Below are 23,876 nucleotides of genomic sequence, written 5' to 3' on the forward strand. Positions count from 1 at the left end.
TCTTTCAAAGAACCAGCTTCATTGATCTGTTTTACTGTTTTGTTTTTTTGTTTGTTTGATTTCCTCCTAGCTCCATGCTTTGAATCTGGTAGAGTTTTATCCATTTTTTCTTAAGTCCGATATCGTCCTCCTTTTTTTCATTTTGTGGGCATGTATCTTTCAGTAATTCTTTTATAAATGATTTTTGGCTGGTAAATTTGCTGAGCCTTTGCATATCTGAAAATGTCCTTACTTCACCATGCTTAATGCTTAAATGCTAATTTAACTTGGCCTAGAAAGTTAGGTTCAAAATCATTTTCCATTAGGATGTTGAAGACATTGCTTCATTGCTTACTAATGTCCATCATTGCTGATGAAAAGTCTGCTGCCATGAGTATTGCTCCTTCATCTTTACCAGAGGTTTTTTAGAATTTTCTGTTTGTTCTTTAAATTCTGAGGGATTTTTTTTCCTGTTATTCTTTGACCACTTCATCCTCTTCAATCTCTCTCTTTCTCCCCTGTTACTTCTGCAAGGTGCTGCAGTCTCTGCATCCATCACTATATTGCTTATGGCTTCTTCCACACTTCTCATGACTTTGTGATTTTGTGATTCATCATGGGACAGTTCCTTACCTTGGTTTGTATCGTACACTTTAGCTTCATCTAACTTGCTACTCAGATCACTAATTTCTTTGAAAGTCAAATTTTCAGGGCACCTGGGTGCTCAGTTGGTTAAGTGGCTGACTTGATTTCAGTTCAGGTCATGATCTCATGGTACATGGGTTCAAGCCCCACGTTGGGCTCTGCGCTGACATCGTGGAGCCTGCTTAGGATTCTCGCTTTCTCCCTCTTTCTGCCCCTTCCTTGCCCATGTTCTTTCTATCAAAAATAAACATTTTTTTTAAAAAGTCAAATTTTCAATATCCTCAACTACTTTAGAGTTTGCTCTTTCTATTTTCTTTATCTTGTTTTTTGTGTGGCTAAATCTTTGTTGCCACTCCTTTTTGGTACTGGAGTTCTTTGGATTTTTCATTTCAGATATGTACTTTTCCTAAAATTTCCTTTAGGTCATTTTTAAAAAATTTTTTTTAACGTTTATTTATTTTTGAGACAAAGAGAGACAGAGCATGAATGGGGGAGGGTCAGAGAGAGGGAGACACAGAATCCGAAACAGGCTTCAGGCTCTGAGCTGTCAGCACAGAGCCCTACGCGGGGCTCGAACTCACGGACGGTGAGATTGTGACCTAAGCTGAAGCCGGTGCTCAACCGACTGAGCCACCCAGGCGTCCCCCTTTAGGTCATTTTTAAGAGATTCCCTTATCTCTTTAACCAGCAAGGCAGATTTTCCATCAAGCCTTTAAATTTCATATTTATTGATATGTCTTTGCATTTTTAATTAATTTTTTATTTATTTTTTGCATGCATGAGTACTTTATTCATTTTTTTATTTTAATTTACATCCAAATTAGCATATAGTGCAACAATGATTTCAGGAGTATATTCCTTAATGCCCCTGACCCATTTAGCCCATCCCCCCTCCCACAACCCCTCCAGTAACCCTCTGTTTCTTCTCCATATTTAAGAGTCTCTTCTGTTTTGTCCCCCTCCCTGTTTTTATATTATTTTTGCTTCCCTTCCTTATGTTCATCTGTTTTGTGTCTTAAAGTCCTCATATGAGTGAAGTCATATGATGTTTGCTTTTCTCTGACTAATTTCACTTAACATAATATCCTTCAGTTCCATCCACGTAGTTGCAAATGGCAAGATTTTATTCTTTTTGATTGCTGAGTAATACTCCATTGTGTGTGTGTGTGTGTGTGTGTGTGTGTGTGTGTGTGTGTGTGTGTGTGTGTATAAAATCACATCTTCTTTATCCATTCATCCATTGATGGACATTTGGGCTCTTTCCATACTTTGGCTATTGTTGATAGTGCTCCTATAAACATTGGGGTGCATGTGTCCCTTCGAAACAGCACACCTGTATCCCTTGGATAAATACCTGGTAGTGCAATTGCTGGGTCATAGGGTAGTTCTAGTTTTAGTTTTTTGAGGAACCTCCATACTGTTTTCCAGAGTGGCTGCACCAGCTTGCATTCCCAATTAATTTTTTAAATGTTTTATTTATTTTTGAGAGAGATAGTTTGTGGGTGGGAGGGGGCAGAGAGAGAGAGGGAGACAAAGAATCCGAAGCAGGCTTCAGGCTCTGAGCTGTCAGCACAGAGCCCAATGCGGGACTCAAACTCATGAACTTCGAGATTGTGACCTGAGCCAAAGTCAGATGCCTAACCAACAGAGCCACCAGGCGCTCCTTCATGTCTTTACATTTTAAATCTAATACCTAAACCATCTCCTGGTCATTTTCATCAACTGAATTCTTTCCCTATAGGTGATATTTTCCTATTTCTTTGCAAATCTAGAAATTTATGGCGGTACACAAGACATCGTGGCTATGTTGTCAAAACTGGATAGTTTTATTTTCCTGAAGAGTAATTTTTGTTTTTGCAGTCTTGCTAGACCTTCCCAAACTCAGGAAATTAAAAAAATATATATATCATCCAGGGAGGATCATTCACCTGGGAGGAAGTACTCTGCAGAGTAGGATTTGGTCTTCTGTACAGCTGTGTCTTAGTGCCTGGAGAAGGAATCCCGCCTGAGGATGCACACATGGACCAAGGGCTTTGTAGTATATCTTGAAATCTGGGATCATGATGCCTCAAGCTTTGTTGTTCTTTTTCAAAACTGGTTTGGTTATTCAGGGATGTCTGTGGTTCCTTACAAATTTTAGGATTATTCTTGTTCTGTGAAAAATGTTGTTGGTATTTTGGTGGAGATTGCTTTGAATCTATTGATTTGCTTTGGGTAGTATTGACCTTTAGTCAATATAGTATTGATACTATTTGTTCTTCCAATCCACGGGCATGGTGTGTCTTTCCATTTGTGTCATCTTCAATTTCTTTCTCAATGCTTTATAGTTTTTAGGAGTACAGGTCTTTCACCTCCTTGATTTATTTCTAGGTATTTTATTCTTTTTGGAGCGATTATAAATGGGATTGTTTTCTTAATTTTTCTTTTTTTTTAATTTTAAAATTAAAAAAAATTCTCTAGTACTTTGTTATTAGGGCACAGACACGCAACGGATTTCTGTATGTTAATATTGTATCCTAAAAACTTACTGAATTCATGTATCAGTTAAACTAGTTTTTTGGTGAAGTCTTTAAGGTTTTCTATGTGCAGTATCATGTCATCTGCAAATTAGTGACAGTGTAACTTTTTCCTTACCAGTTTGGATGCCTTTTATTTCTTGTATGATTGCTGTAGCTAGGACTTCTAGTACTATGTTGAGTCAGTAATAAGAGTGTACATCCTTGTCTTGATCATAAAGGAAAAGCTCACAATTTTTCACCATTGAGTATGATATTAGCTGTGGGTTTTTCGTACATGGCCTTTATTATGTTGAGGTGTAGTCCCTCTAAACCTACTTTGTTGAGAGTTTTCTTCATGAATGGATGTTGTATTTTGTCATACTTTTTTCTGAATTTATTGAGATGATCATGTGGTTTTTATCCTCTTGTTAATGTGATGTATCCCACTGATTTGAGAATATTGAGCCATCCTTGCATCCCTGGAATACATCCTACTTGATGGTGCTGAAGGATTTTTTTGTTGTTTTGTTGAATGTAATTTGCTAATATTTTGCTGAGGGGGATTTTTGCATCTCTGTTGATCAGAGATATTAGCTTGTAGTTTTTCATAGTGTCTTTTTTTTAGTGTTTATTTTTGAGAGAGAGTATGAGTGGAGGTGGGGCAGAGACAGAGGGAGACACATAATCTGAATTAGGCTCCAGGTTCTGAGCTGTGAGTACAGAGCCCAATGTGGGGCTTGATCTTGTGAACTGAGAAATCATGACCTGAGCTGAAGTTGGATACTTAATTGACTAAGCCACCCAGGCACCCCTACATGGTGTCTTTCTTTGTTGTTGATATCAGCATAGTGCTGGCCTCATGGAATGAATTTGGAAGTTTTCCTTCCTCTTCTATTTTTTAGAATAGTTTGAGAAGAATAGGTATTTCTCTAAATATTTGGTAGAATTCACCTGTGAATCCATCTGGTCCTAGAATTTTGTTTGTTGGGAATTTTTTGTTTCTGTTTTTTTTTTTAATTCAATGTCATTACCAGTAATTGGTCTGTTGGTCTGTTCAAATTTTTCTGTCTCTGATTCAGATTTATAAGATTACAGGTTTCTAGGAATTTATCCATTTCTTTTAAATTGTCTAATTTGTTGGCATATAATTTTTCATAATTTTATAATCCTTTGTATTTCTCTGGTGTCCATTTAAAAAATTTTTTTTTGGTTTTTAGCCTTTTTAAAAAAATTTTTAACTTTACATCCAAATTAGCATATAGTGCAACAATGATTTCTGGAGTAGATTCCTTAATTCCCCTTACCCATTTAGCCAATCCCCCCCCTCACAACCCCTCCAGTAACCCTCTGTTTCTTCTCCATATTTAAGAGTCTCTTTTGTTTTGTCCCCCTCCCTGTTTTTATATTATTTTTGTTTCCCTTCCCTTATATTCATCTGTTCTGTCTCTTAAAGTCTTCATATGAGTGAAGTCATATGATATTTGTCTTTCTCGAATTTTGCTTAGCATAATATCCTCTAGTTCTATCCACGTAGTTGCAAATGGCAAGATTTCATTCTTTTTGAATGCTGAGTAATACTCCATTATGTATGGGTGGTGTGTGTATGTATAGACATGTATATACATACACACACACACACACACTCACCACATCTTCTTTATCCATTCATCGATGGACATTTGGGCTCTTTCCATACTTTGGCTATTGTTGATAGTGCTGCTATAAACATTGGGGTGCATGTACCCCTAAATTTTTTTAAAGTAGGCTCCATGTGCAATGTAGGGCTTGAACTCACAACCTTAAGATCAAGAGTCATATGCTTTACAGGCTGAGCCAGCCAGGCATCCTAGTGGTTTTAGTTCTTATTTATTCCTTCTCATTTTTGATTTTGAGTTCTTTTTTTTTTCTTTAAAGTTTATTTATTTTGAGGGTGAGAGAGAGTGCAAGCAGGGGAGGGGGGCAGAGAGAGAGGGAGAGCTAGAATCCCAATGTGGGGCTTGAACTCACAAACCAAGAAATCATGACCTGAGCTGAAATCAAGTGTCAGATGCTCAATGGACTGAGCTACCCAGGTGTCCCAGAGGCCTCTTTTTTTGTTTTTGTTTTTAATGAATCTGGCAAAAGGCTTATAAATCTTGTTTATCTTTTCAAAGAATTAGCTCTTCATTTTATGTATCTTTTATTTTTTAGTCTTTCATATTTCTGCTCTGATCTTTCCTTTTACTGTCTTTGGGTTTCATTCTTTTTCTAGCTGTTTTAGGGTGTAAGCTTAGATTGAGATTTTTCTTGTTTCTTTAGGTAGGCCTGTATTGCTATAAATTTCCCTCTTAGAGTTACTTTTGCTGCATCCCAAAGATTTTGGATCATTTTGTTTTCATTTTCATTTGTCTCCATGCTTTTTTAAATTTCTCCTTTGATTTCTTGGTCAACCCAGTCATTGTTTAGTAGCTTATGTTTAGCTTCCCTGTATTCGTTTCTTCTTTGTCTTGTTTTTGTGATTGGTTTCAAGTTTCATACTGTTGTGGTCAAAAAGATGCTTGATATGATTTCAGTCTTTTTAAATTTTATTTTGAGAGAGCGTGTGCACACACATGAGCGAGTGGGGGAGGGGCAGAGAGAGAGGGAGAGAGAGAATGCCCAAGTAGGCTTCCTGCTCAGTGTGGAGTCAATGTGGGGCTCGATCTCACAACTGCAAGATCATGACCTGAGCTGCTATTTAGAGTTGGACGCTTAACCTACTGAGCCACCCAGGTGCCCTGATTTCAGTCTTCTTAAAATGTATTGAGATTTGTTTTGTGGCCTAACATAAGATCTATTCTGGAGAATGTTCTATGTGTACTTGAAAAGGATGTGTATTCTTCTGTTTTTGGATGGAATGTTCTGTGTGTATAGGTTATGTTCAACTGGTCTAATGTTTTATTCAGAATCACTGTTTCCTTGTTTTCTGCTGGGTGATCTGTTGATGTAATTGGGGTGTTAAAGCCCTCTACTATTATATTACTGTCAGTTTTTCCCTTTATGACAATTACTTTATGTATTTAGGTGTTCCTGTGTTGGGTGCATAGCTCTTTATAAATGTTATATCCTTTTGTTGGATTGATCCCTTTATCGTGATCTAGTGCCCTTCTTTGTTTCTTGCTACAGTGTTTGTTTTACAGTATTTTGTGTAAGTATTGACACTCCAGCTTTTTTTTTTTTTTGGCCTTATTTTGTATGTTAAATGTTTTTCCACCCCTTTATTTTCAGTGTATGTGTGTTTAGGTCTGAAGTGAGTCTCTTGTAGGCAGCATATAGATGGTGTGTGTGTGTGTGTGTGTGTGTGTTATTGATTCAGTCACCCAGTGTCTTTTTTTCTTTTTTTTAATGTTTATTTATTTTTAAGACCGAGAGAGAGAGCACTAGCAGGGGAATGTCAGAGAAAGAGAGAAGCACAGAATCTGAAGCAGGATCCAGGCTCCGAGCTGTCAGTGCAGAGACTGATGCAGGGCTCAAACTCACGAACTGTGTGATCATGACCTGAGTCGAGGTCGGGACGCTTTACTGATTGAACCACCCAGGCGCCCCCTCTTTTTTTCTTTAAGTAAACTCTGCACCCGGCATGGGAGTTGAACTCACAACCTTGAGATCAAGCATTACATGCTCTACGAACTAAGCCAGCCAAGCCTCCTTACCCTCTGTCTTTTGATTGGAGGATTTAGTCCATCAAGAGCATTTTTCATTAGAATATTTTAAAAATGCTATGCTTCCAGTGCTGTTAAACAGAACATTTATTGAGTGCTTCCACTGAGTTTGAGATTCTCTGTTTTGCATAGGTGGACAGGGTGGTCAAGGGTCTGCTTTTCGGTCTTCACCTCTATCTTCCCTACGTTCACCACTGACACCATCCCTGCCCTGCCAGTCATTGCTGACTCAGTTGTGTAGAGCAGAGCAAACCCACAACACTGACCTTGGTGAGATGTAGAGTGTACTATGGTCTGAGTGCCTGTCTTGCAGAATAAAATGCAGGGCCTGTTGGGATACCTACAAAAAAATGTAGATGCTGTTTCCACTTGTCTCTCAGGGAGAATGAGACGATCAGAGGTCTCTGCTCTAAGTAAGTGGAGAAATATTCCTGTAAATTATTCATAGCTTCGTGGATACTTGATGGGTATCTAAGCACCTACTAGGTCTCAGTGACTGGTGCTGGTGTTCAGAGTAGTCCTCATCCACATGAGTGAGGCTCAGCAGTGCCTCGACAGTGTCATTTGTGGTAAATTACAGGAGAGTCAACTAACCTCCATAGATGAGAGGAGACAATTGTTATAAGCATTTGAAAATGTGCTAGCTTCCTACCTTCTCTCTGTTGGAAATTTAACTGTTACAGATATGCAGCAAATGTGTCTATTAGCAACCTGTGATGTGGAACTGTTTGGGATGACTGGGTTAAAATGTGGAAACTTCCAGTTAAAATTGTGATGCTCTGAATTGAATGCTTTATTCAGTGTATCTGCATCTAGGTTACCTAGATTACCTAGATTATGTATCCTCTTTAAACATGCTGACATTCACCTCCTCTTTTCAAATGATTAAATTATTTTTTGATTTAGGGTCTTATTTTATTCTTCTCAATACCTGGCAAAGAATAACCCTAATGGTAGTAACCTCTTATTGAATTATATTCTACTAATTCAGAACTACTAACTCAGTGGGAATGTATCATTGCTCTCCTAGAACAAATGAACAGTAGGGAGAGGGTCCCAGAGATCACACTTGTGATTGCTTAAGAGAAGAGTTCAGTTTTCAAACTCCTTGAAAATGTCTTTTTATCTGCCAGTAATTACTTGGGGGGGTTATTTGAGACAGGACCTCTCTTATCTTTGCTTTGCACAGTTTAGTTGGGGTAACTGTGTAATGTCAAATTATGAAGTTGCATTCCTTAAATATTTAATGTAAGACTTCAGTTTTGATCAAGCTTTAAAAACTTCATCCGATGGTTATGTTTCCTGACACCAGCAGGGAATGTCTGAGCTACGGTGGCCTCTTAGGCCCCAGGAAGATGGAAGTCTTGCGGCATTTCACAAATGCTGACCCAGTCCGGGGTCTGGGATATCACAGGGTGGTTATAGTTCGTTATTTCCCTTATGTTCAGAATTTTTATTGAAGTCATCTGACGCAGTTTTGATCTTGCTGTTTTCTAAAGTCTTACAGTATAAAAGTGCAAAAATATGTGATTTGTACTAAGCAGAGTCAAAGTTTAGCTCTTTAGCGATTGGCCAGACTCTTTGTCGTCTTTACCTATTGCTTCTTCCTCTGTTTTTTGGATAATCATCAGTACGGCTGGGCATTAGGCAAAGGGGAGTGATTAGCTCCTGCCAGACTTTCTTTCCCTTCCTTTTATATGGTTGCATGTACACAGAGACTAAGTGCTATTTATTAACCACTTGTGCAGCAGCCGTTACGTTAAGTCTTTTCATCCATTTTTATTTAATCCTCTTGCTGATTGAGGAACCAGGGCTCAGAATTGGTATTGCTTGTCTGGGATGTCACAGCAGAGCCAGGCCTCAAGCCCAGGTCCCTCTAACCCCACTGCTGACACCCGAGAACACACTCCACTCTTTTGCATCCTCTGGTTTTGACTGTTGAACACACATCAGTCTCCTACCGAGGGTGGGCTCTTTCAGGGCTGTAGCTGGGTGCCGGGCACATTGGGGACCCTGTGTTGTTTATTGGACTGGGCTCGAAGGTTTGGGGGAGGAAGAAGTCGAATGAACACAAGTGTAAGTAAGCCCTGGGGTAGGCTGCTCCCCTCTTGTTTCTGTGGGTATTTGAGGCTGCACTCTAACACACGTAGACTCGTGCTGGAGATTTCTGTCCTGGTTGTAGGGGGCACGGCATGTGTACTGACTGGGCAGCCCTTTGACACCGTGAAAGTGAAGATGCAGACGTTCCCCGACCTGTACAGGGGCCTCACCGACTGCTGCCTGAAAACCTACTCCCAAGTGGGCTTCCGCGGCTTCTACAAGGGGACCAGCCCAGCGCTGATTGCCAACATCGCCGAGAACTCTGTCCTCTTCATGTGCTACGGCTTCTGCCAACAGGTGGTGCGGAAAGTGGTTGGATTGGAAAAGCAGGCCAAGCTAAGGTGAGTCGTGGGCACTAATACCGGCTCAGTTTGTTTCAAATTTTTTTTTTTTTTTCAACGTTTATTTATTTTTGCGACAGAGAGAGACAGAGCATGAACGGGGGAGGGGCAGAGAGAGAGGGAGACACAGAATCGGAAACAGGCTCCAGGCTCTGAGCCATCAGCCCAGAGCCTGACGCGGGGCGCGAACCCACGGACTGCGAGATCGTGACCTGGCTGAAGTCGGACGCTTAACCGACTGCGCCACCCAGGCGCCCCTCAGTTTGTTTCAAAAGACAACATTGTTGGGGGCGCCCGTTGGCTCAGTCGGTTGAGTGTCCGACTTCGGCTCAGGTCATGATCTCACAGTTCGTGGGTTCAAGCCCCGCATCGGGCTCTGTGCTGACGGCTCGGAGCCCGGAGCCTGCTTCGGATTCTGTGTCTCCCTCTCTCCCTGCCCCTCCCCTGCTAATGCTCTGTCTCTTTCTCACTCTCTCAAAAATAAAATAAACATTAAAAGGAAATTTAAAAGACAACGTTGTTGTATAGTCAAGATTTTTGTGGTACCTTATGGGAAGGATGTTTCCTTTTTTAAAATAACCCACTTTCTCTCTGGTTATGGAGTAATATGTTGTCATCTTATAAAACTTGCAAACCACGAATTCTGCAGGACGAGGATTGCCTGTAATGTACCATGGAGAAGGAGACACCCTTACGTATTGGTGTCCTTCACGAAGATGCTTTTCAGATGCTGCAGGTGGTACTACTTCTCTTGTGGGCACAGGTGCTGGACCAGAGCCACAGATGCAGCCTGGGAGCCACGTTTGGGATTCCACTTCATCGGCAAAATGCGGAGGATTGGAAGAAGCTGCCTGAGCCAGTCTGAGAGACCCTTGGAATTTTAGGAAGAGTCGGCAGCATCTCAGAAGATGGAGATGAACCTGTTTGGCCATGTCTGCCCCAAACGTCAGACTCTGCCATATGCTTGGCCGTCCCTTGGATATTTACGTACACAGCAACTAGGAAGAACTCGGGAAACGCTGGGATGTGTAGCCATCCCTTTTCTGAACGTTGAATTTTTAAAAATCACTTAAATTGTATCAGCTGCATGGTTCTTACGGGTTGTATTGGTAGGAATTGGAAACCCTATTGCAACTCGGGTCCCACTTGACTAAAAGTAGGTCCCTTTTGTCCAGAAGTTCCCTGGAGGTGCCTAGTGGTCTTTAAGACGTGCCCTTTTGCAGGCGGGAATTTTGTCTTGATGGACGGAACTTGTTTTTTAAGGGGACTGGATGAAATCACCCAGGGAGATAGCTTCTGTAGGGGGCTGCACACCGATTCTAGGACCTTCCAGCACAGAGGGGTCAGGAAAAAGAGATGAAGTAAAGAAATACGCAAGAAACAAACGAGGAGAAGGTGGGATCTCATGATAGAGACTGATGGGAAGAACACTGTAGTGAGTGTCGCCCTCCCTGCTCAAGGGGGGAGACTTTCTACATGAGGAGACCTGGGGTTTAGGTCCCCTGCAGCATCCCCAGAGGAGAACGCCTTGCAGAGAAGCCAGCAGCCACATGAGGTCCCGGAGGAAGTCCTGCAACAAAGAAGCCGGCCTATTTCACTTGGCCTAACCCAGCACCCTCCTCTTTTTTTGGTCGTGGCGTGGGAAAGGGCTGCTTTTTCATCATTCAGAAGTGTGTAGTTATTGCCTGTTGGGAAAACGCTACCTTAGATGCTACCTTAGAGTTGACAGAGCTATGACTCCCACGGCTATCGTGGTTTTTTCGTTCGTTTTTTGTTTTTGTTTTTAGCCCTCACTGACGTCCTGCGAGAGCAGCAAAGCCGGTGGATGGTGTTAATTGTGTTACAGATGGGGGGAATTTCATGCAGATCCTGACAGGCTTAGGATCATATTATCTGAGCTCATAACAGAGAGCAGGACTCAAACCCATGCCTTCTGGGCCCCCATCTGGTGTTCTTTCCCTAAGACCAGAGTCGGGGCTCTGGACCGTGGGTCAGGTCTAGAGAAAAGATAAATCAGCAGAAGCAGTAAAAGGAAAGCACTGCTTGGAAGAAACTACTGTGAATTTCAGCAAATTCGTAAATATTTGTCCGTCCATGGTTTAAATTCCACCCTGAGTCGTGTTCTCCTTTGACCTTTGGCCGCGTGGGGTCTAAACACAGCAGGCGTGTCCAGGTACTTGTTTGTTGAAGGGGTGACAAACAGCGGATTCTTACAAAACCCCATCCTAGGCCTACTGAAGCTTCAGTTCCAGTTCTGAACGCCTTTACGGCAGGTGCAGCCTTGGGCCGGCCTACCTTATTTAGTGCCCTGGAAGATGAGACTGTTTATCGGAGAGCCAAAGTCTACTGCACACCTGATCTGCCTTGTTGTTGCGCTGGAACAGCATGCTCGGTATTCCTTCGGGTGGCTGAGCCATTATTGTGTCTTAGATTGATAGATGTCCCCATTTATTGATGCCGCCCCTGTTCCGGCAAACTTGGCAACTCTGGTTAATGACCCTAATTGACTGTCGCCTGTCGCGAGTTGACAGAGAGTCCCTGAGGGAGACCAGGTATGGGTCTGCAGGCTGGCTGAAAGACCACAGAAACCCCCTGAAGCTTTGGCGTTGACAACCAGCTAAGCAGGAGTGAAAGGCAGGGAAGGAACAGCGTGAGTGGTGTTGGGCACTTTCCACACACTGGAAGCTGAGAGCAAGGATAGTCGTGTGTCTGGCTCTCACCAGGTGATGGGCTGATGTTTAATTCTCTGAAATGAAGAGCAAGTCTCTACTCAAAGCGGCGTCTTGCTCCTGGAAGAAGCCTCCCTCCAGGCCAGCTATTCTGAGACCTGGGTGTGCAGCCGACCGGCTGGACCCGGGGCACCCTCCTCCTGTCTGCCCGCAGCACCGAGGCCAGGTCACCTGGGGATAGGAGAGGGGGCTGAGATTGGAGGAAGCCCTTGATTTTATACTAGCGTCTGACGTCAGTTTATGTAACTGTTGGACATAACTTGAGGATGAGTGAACATGTTAGGTCTATTAGGCTCTTGCTCATGGTTTGGAGGAAAATTGTTGGGATCTCTACCCAGGGCGGTCACCTGGGGGGCTTACCCCCCAGGGGGGTGTCATCCCAGTTGTCCAGTGACAGTGGTATGCTGGCATTTAACGGGGGAGTGTCAGGGAGCCCACTGTCCTGCTGTGAGCCTCTTGCTGCTTCCTTGCCCAACCCCATGGGCCAGCTGAGCTCCTGTGGCAGAACACTGCCCGGGTTGGAAAGGGTCTTATTTTCTGGCCCCCATGAACACTCACAGATTTCTCAGGCTTTTCCCCATATTTTTGGACTCATCGGACCTCAGTTTCACAGCCCTGCTGGCGACTGTGGCCAGTGGTACCAAACCCTTTTGAGGTGAGGTGAATACTTCCGGTTTCTGTGCGTTCCTCCATTTAGATTTCCGACTTAGCCTTTTTGCCTCCAACTGTCGAGTTTGCTGACTGGCACTGGCTTCACCCCCTCCTTCAGTACTATGTTGCTGGTGCCCTCTGTTGCTCCTCTGTTGCTGGTGCCCTCTGTTGCTGAGGTCAGGAGGTCAGCGGAACTGGGAAGACACTTTGCGATGAGCAGCTTTATGGTTAAAAATTCATCCCGGGCTTTCATCTGGGCAGTTACGTTACATATCTGGTTGCTCCAGATTGGATTTTTGGGCATGTGGGGATAGCCTTGGAACCTTGTTTTATAAAGCTTAGTGGCAGATACTCGGAAGTATTAGTAACGGGTGCCTTTGGGGTGGTGGTGGGAGTATGGGTGATTTTTTTCCTCTCTCCTCCCCCCCCTTCCTCCCCTTTTGATTTTGTTTTATGTGGCATTGTGTCTTACTTCTGGATGCTGTAACAAAATACCATCAACTGGGTGGTTTATTTTTTTATACATATATATAATTTATCATCAAATTGGTTTCCATACAACACCCAGTGCTCATCCCAATGGGTGCCCTCCTCAATGCCCATCATCCACTTTTCCCTCTCCCCTACCCCCCATCAACCCTCAGTTTGTTCTCAGTATTTAAGAGTCTCTTATGGTTTGCCTCCTTCCCTCTCTGTAACTTTCCCCGCCCCCCCCCATATCCTCCCCCCTGGTCTTCTGTTAAGTTTCTCAGGATCCACATATGAGTGAAAACATGGTTATCTTTTTCTGCCTGACTTATTTCACTTAGCATTACACTCTCCAGTTCCATCCACGTTGCTGCAAATGGCCAGATTTCATTCTTTCTCGTTGTCAAGTAGTATTCCGTTATGTATATAAACCACATCTTCTTTATCCATTCATCAGTTGATGGACATTTAGGCTCTTTCCATAATTTGGCTATTGTTGAAAGTGCTGCTATAAACATTGGGGTACAAGTGCCCCTGTGCGTCAGCACTCCTGTATCCCTTCGGTAAATTCCTAGCAGTGCTACTGCTGGGTCATAGGGTAGATCTAATTTTAAGTTTTTGAGGAACCTCCACACTGTTTTCCAGAGTGGCTGCAAACTGGGTGGTTTAAACAAACCTTTGTTTCTCACAGTTCTGGAGACTGGAAAGCCCAAGGTCATAGTGCTGGTTGATTCGGTATCTGGTAAGGGTCCACTTCCTGGTTTGTAGAGGGACACCTTCTTGCTGTGTCCTCAGTGGGTGGAGAGAGAGCTAGGTGGTCCCTTATAAGGACACTAATTCCATCCTGGGGGTTCTACCCTTGCGATTTCCTCTCCGTCTAATTACCTCCCAAAGTCCCTCCGGAAATACCAGCATATTTGGGATTAAGGCTTCAGCATAGAAATTTGGGGGTGGGGGATACATTCGGTGCATAGCACTATGACTGATGAAAGGAGCATGGGTTATGCAGTCAGGCAGACCTGCGTTTGAATCCTAGTATTGCTAACTTGGTAGTAGCATGTGTTGTACGTATTCTGTGTGTTGTGTTGCCACATGACAGTTGGGGTGTTGCTGTCAGCCTCCCAGGGTTGTGAGACTCTTAGATGAAACACCACGTGCAGGTTCCCAAGTGTTCCTCTCTTTGATGGTGGCTGTCCCTCACTGCCCGAGAGCTCTGCATGGTGAATGCTGAATGAATGAATAACTGCTTGTCTCCTTCCAGTGATCTGCAGAACGCGGCCGCTGGTTCCTTCGCCTCTGCCTTTGCTGCTCTCGTGCTTTGCCCCACTGAACTCGTGAAGTGCCGACTACAGACCATGCATGAAATGGAGTCGTCAGGAAAGATAGCCAGAAGCCATAAGTAAGCACTGCTTGGGCACAAGTGTTGGGTCTCTGTTGCCTTGCTGCAGGATTTGTATATTTTATATTGTACTCAAACTAAGTGAGAGAAATGGATTTATCTACTCCAAAATACTGTTTTCAGAACTCTTTCCCCTGCCAGAGGGTAACTTTCTGGACGGACTGCCTGTGATGGCTGCACCCACCCCCGCCCCCACATCAGAGCAGTCGGCAGATATTTAATAGCTGGGAAGTAAGCCAGGAGCTAATACTGCTCTTGGCGTGTTGAGTGCGTGAGGCATGATCCTCAGCTGTGTAGGAGGCACATAGCAGACAGCTTTGGAACGTGTCTGAGAGCTGAGCCTTCATAAGTATCAGTTTGGGCTCTGAGATGAATATTTGATGGCCATTCCCAGGTCTCACATGGGTGATCACCCCACATGCCAGGGTAACTTCCTTACTTCCCTCTCTGATCCTTCCCATGTACCCACAGAGGGCCCATGTTCTAAAAAAAAAAACTCCTCAGAGCCCTTGTGAGCTACTCTGTGACCATCAACCCACTCTCCTCATCAGTCTTTTTTTTTTTTAATAAATATTGCCTCATTTATTCATTTATTCATTTATTTATTTATTTATTTATTTGAGAGAGAGAGAGAGAGAGAGAGAGAGAGAGAGAGAGAATGAATATGAATATATCCCAAGCAGGATCCACACTCAGCACTGAGCCTGACATGGGGCTCAATCCCATGACCTGAGCCAAAATCAAGAGTCTGACACTCAACCAACTGAGCTACCCAGGTGCCCTTCCCCCTCAGTCTTTTAATGAGACCATATATTCATTTATTGAACATAGTATTCTATACATCTATTAGGCCACATTAGTTAATCATGTTTGTCTTCTTTATCTTTTTTCTATAAGCAAATTCTTCCAAAAATTTTAAAAATTTAAATTTTAGTTAACATACAGTGCAGTATTGGTTTCAGGAGTGGAATTAGGTGATTCATCACTGACCTATGATGCCCAGTGCTCATCCCAAGTGCCCTCCTTAATGCCCATGACCCATTTAGCCCATCCCCCCACCCATCTCCCTCTGTCAACCCGTAGGTTGTTCTCTGTCATTGTCTCTTGTTTGTTTCCCTCCCTTCTCTTCCCCTGCCTTTCCCACATGTTCATCTGTGTTGTTTCTTAAATTCCACATATGAGTGAAATAATATAGTATTTGTCTTTCTCTGGCTTATTTTGCTTAGCATAATACCTTCTAGCTCCATCCACATCATTGCAAATGGCAATGTGTATATATTTACACACACGCTACATCTTTATCCATCAGTCAGTGGACACTTGGGCTCTCTCCATAGTTTGGCTATTGTTCATTATGCTGTTATAAACATTGGGGTACATGTACCCTTTGAATCTTTTTTTTATCCTTTTCCCCTTCAGTCTTTAAAATAGATTCTAGTTACCTCATGAGAGTGTGTCATATACAGTATGATTTATTTGGATTCTAAAGCAATTTATTGTCTTTGTTAATCTCAACACTTGTTTATTTATCTTAACATCTGGCTGACCAAAGTTCTCGTCAGTGTGGTTTACTCAAAGTCTGTAAATCTGCTGGGAAAAAAACAGATAAATCAGCCATTTACAGAGTTAGTCTCCTCCTAGTGAGGATGGTGTTTGTATAACAGAGCTCTATATCCTGTACCCTTGAGATTCATTACAGCCAGTTTGAATCTAGTCCTAGCTTAGGGGTCCAAAAATGTAAGTCTTTAAAACTCTTTATTGAACTATAATACATATGCAGAAATCATAAGTGTGGGGTTCTATAGTCCTAAAACAAACATAGTTGAAACCAGGGCCCAGATCAAGAGGTAGAACATTAACAACACCCAGAAAGTTGCTCTCATGCCCCTTAGTAAAGGTACTTTTAAGAAAGTAAATTTTGGGGCCAAAGACTTAGGAAAATGGATACCTTGCACAAAAGTAAATATTGGTTGACTGTATTTTAGGTGTGGCAGTGCCCACGCAGGGGTATAGTAGCTTAGGGTTAAAACTTGGATTCAAAGGCACTGAGTTGAATTACTTTGTTACATTCCCATTGTAGAATGGGAGCTGAGTTGCAGGAAGGACCTGGCCAATAGGTGATGCCTGAGGAAGCCTTCTGAAGGGCCTTTTATTACCTTCGGTTTGATCCTCCACTGGTCCAAGCCAGGGTCACCTGCTAAGTGAGAAGCGAGGGGTTCTCTACACTGCACTGAGCAGGTGTCTCTGGTACTGTTTTTCTGACGGGTAAAGCCTGCCATGGTGCCCACCATCAGGAAGAGGGGTCTAGCAGAAAGTGTCCTGCATCCCGGCTGCTACAAGGCTCTGAGCAGCTTGAAATAAAAATTATTACATACCTACTTCTTGAAAAACTAAATTCTTGGTGCTTCTTGCCCTACAGGAATTTTTTTGAGAGAGAGGGCACAAGCAGGGAGGGGCAGAGGGAGGAGACAGAGGATCGAAAGCGGGCTCTCTGAGGACAGCAGAGAGCTTGATGTGGGGCTCAAACTCACCAACCGTGAGATCATGACCTGAGGCAAAGTCAGACTGAGCCACCCAGGTGCCCCACCCTCCAGGTATTTCTAAGAATTTCCTTTGTCTTGCCTTCAAGTAACATTTACTCCGTTGTTCATTTCCCTGTACTAGCACAGAGGAAAACAAACCTGAAGCACCTGAACCAAATGCCTCAGTACACATCAGTTCAAAACAAAGGTTGGGGAGGGTAGGACTGGTGGGAGGTAGGGGCCTGGGCAAATACAACACCATTTTATTTTTGCTGAGTTTGTACAGCTCCTTATTGTAATTTCACTCATTTGCTGTTGGAAAAAGATGGGTATTGGCTCTCTTACATCTTTGATAACGACCTCTAGAATGTATGAATGCACTTTTTATTTTCAAATGAAGAACTAAGGAATTTGTTGAGGGCCAGAGGATGCAAGCCATATAAAAAAAAAAAAAAAAAGCTTATCTGGCTTTCACAAACCTCTTTCTCTGCTTGCCAAACGGGGTTGGATTTTATTTGCACATCTTCGGAGGGTCCTTTACACGGGGCGGGGGTGGGGGGAGCTGTGGGGCAGATTCCTGAAGAGCCCCTCCAGAGAGGGGTCCTTGGGTGGGAGGGGTGGGAGTGATGCCCGGTGCTGTCTGCGTCTTTCCCTTCTGCTTCGTGTGTGCTACAAAAGTCATTGCATGTGATGTGAGCCCAGCAGTTAGCCAAAAGGAACTCTGGGAGCTCCCTTTGCCATGTCCGTTCTGGTCCGGGTCCATCGCTTGTTTTGTCCACGGCCAGAGCACCTGATTTTCCAAAACTCCAGGGAGCTCCTTTTCCATGAGTACTCTCAGGCCCTCCTTTGCTGAGTAGGCTCGATCCCCAGCCCACTTGGGATGTGTGAACACCATGCTTCCGTGTGAGACGGGGTTCTGGCAGTCTGTTGAAATCTTGGCGGGGGGGGTGCGGCAGGCACACCCAGCTTTGTACAAATGCACTTTAATGAAATGTCTTTGTCATCGGATAGTTTATGAGAACACTGGTCCTAAAAATAACTGCGCTTCTCTGAGATTTCGTCTCAGTAGAAGCCTTCTGTTCTCAGAATCCGGGTCCCTTGGTTTCTAGAATCAGCCACTGCCTGCCCTAAGTGCGGCTCACTGTCTCCTCACAGCACAGTCTGGTCCGTGGTGAAGAGCGTCCTCAGGAAGGACGGCCCCTTGGGCTTCTACCACGGCCTCTCCAGCACTTTACTCCGAGAGGTGCCAGGCTATTTCTTCTTCTTCGGCGGCTACGAACTGAGCAGGTCGTTTTTTGCATCAGGAAGATCGAAGGATGAACTAGGTAGGTGTGCCCACGTTGACCCAGTCGGCTGGGATGGGCTGCGCCCCAGAGTGGCGTGGTGGCCAGGTGTGCTGTGGGAGTCTGACGGCGTTTCTGGAGGCCGGCAGGGAACTTGGCACCTTCCTGTCAGTGTGGTAATGTCCCCGGGATAGGGATGAAGCCGTGCATCCCAAACTTCTTTACTGGAATAACATGTGTTAGGGGAGAATATCAAAATTACCTTCCCTGTGGGAAATCTCCAATAAATGGGTGAATGGCCCATAAAGGATTTTGCAGTAAGCTTAAAACTTGGTAATAAATCTCAAGAGTGTTTCCAGAGCGCTGAAAAGTGTAGTCCTTTCTAGATAATCCTATTGAGCTGCTTGACTCATGTCATGACTCATGACAAACCATGGCCACGTTTGGCTCCCATGAATGATTCCTTTTTTTTTCCTCAAACACCTCCCTTCAGTGTTTTGGACTCACTCTGGGGTTCGGCAGCTCCCAGGCTTAACCGTTGTGCTTAATAAGACAATTTGGGTTTTCATGGTAAAGGAAGAATCAGGGCCGTGAGGCATTAAAATATCGAAACACTTGAGAGTGAGAGAGGTGAAGAGATCGTGGCCTGTGTCTCAGTGGCCACCGTTCTCATTCCTCCCGGCGGGGCGTGCTGCTTCTGTGTGGGCCGGCCCCCTGGAAGACAGGCCACGGGGATCAGCACGGACCTGGCACGATGAGGGGCCGACCCCGAGTGCCACAAGGGACCTTGTGCCCGCAGAGCTTTGGCCGCTCCTTCTGAGGACTGTGCTCTGCGCATTGGCAATTTTATTTGCACCTGCCTGCAGCCGCTGCTACGCTGACCGGTGGAAATGCTGTTCTTGAGGCAAAACGCTGTTTGCTGATTTCCTCGCCTAGGCCCTGTCCCTCTGATGTTAAGCGGTGGAGTTGGTGGAATCTGCCTCTGGCTGGCCGTGTACCCAGTGGATTGCGTCAAATCCAGAATCCAAGTCCTTTCCATGTCTGGAAAACAGGCAGGATTTGTCGGAACCTTGATAAGCATCGTGAAAAATGAAGGTGAGTCCGCTCGTTGCAGAAACAGAGTAGGTGTGTCCAGTGTGGTCGTTTCTCCGCCAACCTTCCCGAGGTCGATCAGGGAGTGTGGTTGCGCTCTCCCCCTGGTGCTGTTTTCACACCCTTTCTTTAGACCCCTTTCATCCTCAGCCATGTTTGAAGTTGTTCTTCTTCACTTCGGGGCCAGGAGTCTTTGTTCTAAGTCACCCGGAGGGAATTTTTAAAATACGTCTGTGGGGGCGCCTGGGTGGCGCAGTCGGTTGGGCGTCCGACTTCAGCCAGGTCACGATCTCGCGGTCCGTGAGTTCGAGCCCCGCGTCGGGCTCTGGGCTGATGGCTCGGAGCCTGGAGCCTGTTTCCGATTCTGTGTCTCCCTCTCTCTCTGCCCCTCCCCTGTTCATGCTCTGTCTCTCTCTGTCCCAAAAATAAATAAACGTTGAAAAAAAAATTAAAAAAAAAAAATAAAATAAAATACGTCTGTGTCCAAGGGGATGAACGTTTTGAAGCCGCACCATTTGTTTTACATAATACAGATGGGATCAGAAACGACCTCTGACAGAGACGCTGAGGGATTTAAAGGAACGCGCAACAAATTCTTAATGCTAAGTCCTCCTGAAGGCAACTTGCTATTCATTTTGAGAGTTATACAGGAATATAAAGACTCTCCAGGTGCTGTTTGTATGAAGCCAGTTTGATGCCACTAGTGAGTCAAGACCTGTTCTTCTTGCATCCACTACACAACTTGGGATGTGAACTTCTCTGTCTTGATTTAAAAAAAAATTTTTTTTTAAATGTTTGTTTATTTTTGACAGAGCACATGCAGGGGAGGGGCAGAGAGAGTGGGAGACACAGAATCTAAAGCGGGCTCTGAGCTGTCAGCACAGAGCCCGACGCGGGGCTCGAACTCACGAACCATGAGGTCATGACCTGAGCTGAAGTCAGATGATTAACAGACTGAGCCACCCAGGCAGCCCTTGATTTCTTTTCTTTAATGTTTATTTTTGGGGGTGGGGGGACAGGGGAGGAAGGAGAGAATGAGAACATGAGTGGGGGAGGGGCAGAGAGAGAGAATCCCAAGCAGGCTCTAAACTGTCAGCTCAGAGCCAGACGCAGGGCTCAGTTCCACAAATGATGGGATCATGACCTCAGCCAAGACTGAGTTGGACGCTTAACCGACTGAGCCACCCAGGTGCCCTTCTGTCTTGATTTTGAGCGAGAGCACGGTTACGGTGTGTGGCAACAGTTTGGTTCATGTCCCAAAGCTGCAGAACACTTGATAGTTTCACAGAGTCCTCCCACCTCCCTTACCCACCTGGATCTGCATAGCCACCTTGGGCAGTGCCAGCAGTCGACACGGGACTCGGACTTAAGCGCCCGTGCTCTTTGCCCGATGCCTGATGGTCCTTGCCCTTCCAGGGGACGCCGCAAAGCCGCTGCCTCCCCGGGGGCCCTGGGCTGCCAGGCGATGCCTCCGCTCTGCCTGATCCATTTCCTGGGGATGAACCAGGCATGAGATTAGTGTGTGTTACCTGAGCATCCGCCAGCTTTGCTGGGAGGCCTGACGCTTGTCCTTGTTTCCATTAGTCCGTTTCATTCCTGTTAGTCCGGGGAAACCTGGAAGGAAGTTCTTCCATCACCTACCGCTTTGTAGTGCGTTGTCTGGATTTGTAGGTACACAGCCCTGTGCTCTGCAGTTTCACGTGATGTCTCAGACTTGGGTCACTTTTTGTCTTCTAGGAATAACGGCCTTATATTCTGGACTGAAACCTACTATGATTCGAGCATTCCCTGCCAATGGGGCGCTATTTTTGGCCTACGAGTACAGCAGGAAGTTGATGATGAGCCAGTTTGAAGCATACTGAAGCGTCCTGGTGAACCTAGATCCAAGTATCGGCGTTTGAGGACGACAGTTCATCTCAGGGTTTCGTGGAGTACAAGACCAATGTAGAATTACTTTGGTTTCATAAGAATTTTATTTTTTGGTCTTCCCTTATCCTACCCTAAATCTTAAACTTTATGGAAGAGCCTCTATTTTATATCCTATAATTTTTGCCTGTAATCAAATAGAAAAGTTGCTGCTCTTGTCCTCGGTGGGGCATTTAGGGTGAGCCGCTGGCCCCTATGTCCAATCTGAAAGGCTAAATGTAGTTCTGTCAGGGCTTTTGCATAAACCTGTATGTGTCCATGCAGTTTGGATGGTTGCATGTTGTTAAAAAAGCAAGGCTGGTTCCATGTTTAGTCTCAGATCTCACCAGAAAAACCCAGAGGTAACCATGTTCATGAAATGGCTATAAACGCATACTTGACTCATTGTAGATGTAGGGTCTCTTTTAAAATCTGCTTAGCACATGCACTACACTAAGCAGCTAAAATTTTAAAAAGTTTTCCTGTGGTGCTTGAAAACTAAAATATCAATCTAGAACTGGTAGAGGAGAGCACACTTGCATACTGGAGTGGCTTCCGTGTTACTGATACAAATTTAGAGTAAGCATCTTGGAATTTCCCAAGATGTTCTGTTAAAATAGTGCCATTCATTTTCTAGATGGGGCCACATTCTAGGTGGGATCTAGGCCAAGAGCGGCGTAGCCTTACCTGTGCCGACTTCCCTTCTCCCCTTCCAAAGAACTTCCCCTCCGCTGGGCTTTAGGTTGAGGAAGGGGCTGAGGGGAGGGGACTGTGCTGCTTTGCTTTGTGAAGACCAATGACTGACAGCAGCCCTTAGCTTCTGTCTCTGGGTCCTGGCCTGGGTAGGATTCCAGAGTATTCCTTTGGGCCACCTATGGGCTGTTGATCCACTTTTGAACACTCACTTATTGCCTCCACCGATCAGAAACCCTTCCAGGGAGCAGAGTGCCAAAGCCAAGAGAAGCCCTTTTCCCTGGCTGGTGACTGAGTGATGGTGCTCGTGGGCAAAGTCCTCTCTCCGATGGAACTGGACACAACATAGTGCGTGTCCTCCACAGTGAGTGATGTCGGGGCTGGCCCTTTCTGAAGTTTATCTTGGGATCCGTAACTGCTTGCCATGTTTCTTACGGAGTTGGAGCCTTTTACATTTGGTACCAGCGGTCAGTGGATCCTCATGATGATTATATATAGGGGGTGACTTTATAAAGCAAGGAAACAAGCCGAGTAATTAAGTTCTGCCATATGTATGCGCTAACAACAACCACAGAAGCTCAGGTCACCTGGTCTAAGAGGATCCTTCTTGTCACCACTTAGGCAAGCCCCATCATTCCGTGCTGCTCCAAGACCAGCAAGGACTCTCTCGGTAACAAGTGTTTTTAAGCAGGCTGACCTGTGTCTGTCCCGTGTGCTTCTGTCATTGTTGGCACAATGAAAGCCTTGCGTGAAACCTCTGGTTTCCTTAAGCTTTGTGTTCTGCAAAGCTTCTGACATGCCCAAAGCAGGAGGGTCAGGGAAGTGACATGCTGACCCATGGGGGCTGCTGTGGACATTTGGGGAGGGGTGCTCAGTGTTGTGCCTGATGGACTCTGGAGCAATGGCTGGTCAGCCACCTGCGTTTTCTTTGAAAGAAAGTCATTTTTCTACCTTTTCTCTCCATACCTTAAGTGGTCAGTAGCTACTGAGTGGTGCTTCATCTGAACAGGCCTGGACCGAAGCAAAATAGAAAATGGGGCTGGCTTCCAGCAGGAAGTGAGCTACCTGAGAATCCGTGAGCCCATCTGAGTTAGGCCTGTTGGCAGGGGACCTTCTCATACGTTGTCCTTTTAAGATTCAACTAAACATCTGCAATAGTAGCAGTCCGAGGCAAGGAAAAGAGTAAGGAATGAAACCTAAATCAGGGGAATTTTTTTTTCCATTCTATTTGCTTAATTCATGGTTCAGTATTTGAATACAATTTGTACCATTTCAGATCTGTACTCCAAAAATAGTAAGTTGAAGTTGTGTGTTTAAAGCAATTCTGGTGTTCTATCATTAAATTATTTACCTAAAATTTGAGTACATGAGTTGTTTTAAGTATTTTACATGCTAAGAACCAACTGTCAGGACTGCTTAAGAGTATAGTAAGGTTTCAAGGTGGTGGCTTCATTGCAACGAGCATTTTTTTTTTTTTTTTTTTTTTAGTCAGCATCATTCCTGATGTAAAATAATTTCACTGTAAGTAAATTGACAAAAATGTGTTCTTTATTACACTGCAGTTGTGAAACTTGGCCCGCTAGCATTAATCTCCCTCTGCCAGGTGGTACCTGTGATGTTTCTGATGGGGCAGGATGCTGTTCTATTTCTAAAAAAATAGTGAAACTTGCTATTCAGTTTTGGATAATTCTATTCTGGGTAGTAAATTCTATTTAAGAAAACTGGTATCGTTCTGATGTATTATGATGTAAGTTTTTCAAGTTGTTCAAAGGAAGTATTTACATTGGGTTCTAAGGTGGAAACCTCCCATAAAATCTCTTTATAGGAGCAAAAGCACGACAGTGTGGCACCTCTTAAGGGCCAGGAATCTTGATGCACCTTAGAGGGTTAG

At 44.4% G+C, this 23,876-nt stretch overlaps 1 protein-coding gene across 5 annotated transcripts in view; it reads left to right on the forward strand.

Annotated features, from left to right (window-relative positions):
- The window catches only part of SLC25A15 (solute carrier family 25 member 15), a 64,894-nt gene extending 41,547 nt beyond the window's left edge, over positions 1-23,347 (forward strand). For all 5 annotated transcript variants that reach the window (XM_030309615.1, XM_030309624.1, XM_030309610.1 and 2 more), the window contains 5 exons: positions 8,985-9,243; positions 14,353-14,490; positions 18,168-18,337; positions 19,232-19,390; positions 21,125-23,347. In XM_030309615.1, coding sequence (XP_030165475.1) covers positions 8,985-9,243; positions 14,353-14,490; positions 18,168-18,337; positions 19,232-19,390; positions 21,125-21,249 — 851 coding nt within the window. In that variant the 3' untranslated portion in view covers positions 21,250-23,347. The remainder of the gene's footprint in view (positions 1-8,984; positions 9,244-14,352; positions 14,491-18,167; positions 18,338-19,231; positions 19,391-21,124) is intronic.
- The last annotated feature ends 529 nt before the right edge of the window (positions 23,348-23,876 follow it).

This window comes from Lynx canadensis, chromosome A1, assembly GCF_007474595.2.
Source record: "Lynx canadensis isolate LIC74 chromosome A1, mLynCan4.pri.v2, whole genome shotgun sequence".
NCBI classification, from domain to species: domain Eukaryota; kingdom Metazoa; phylum Chordata; class Mammalia; order Carnivora; family Felidae; genus Lynx; species Lynx canadensis.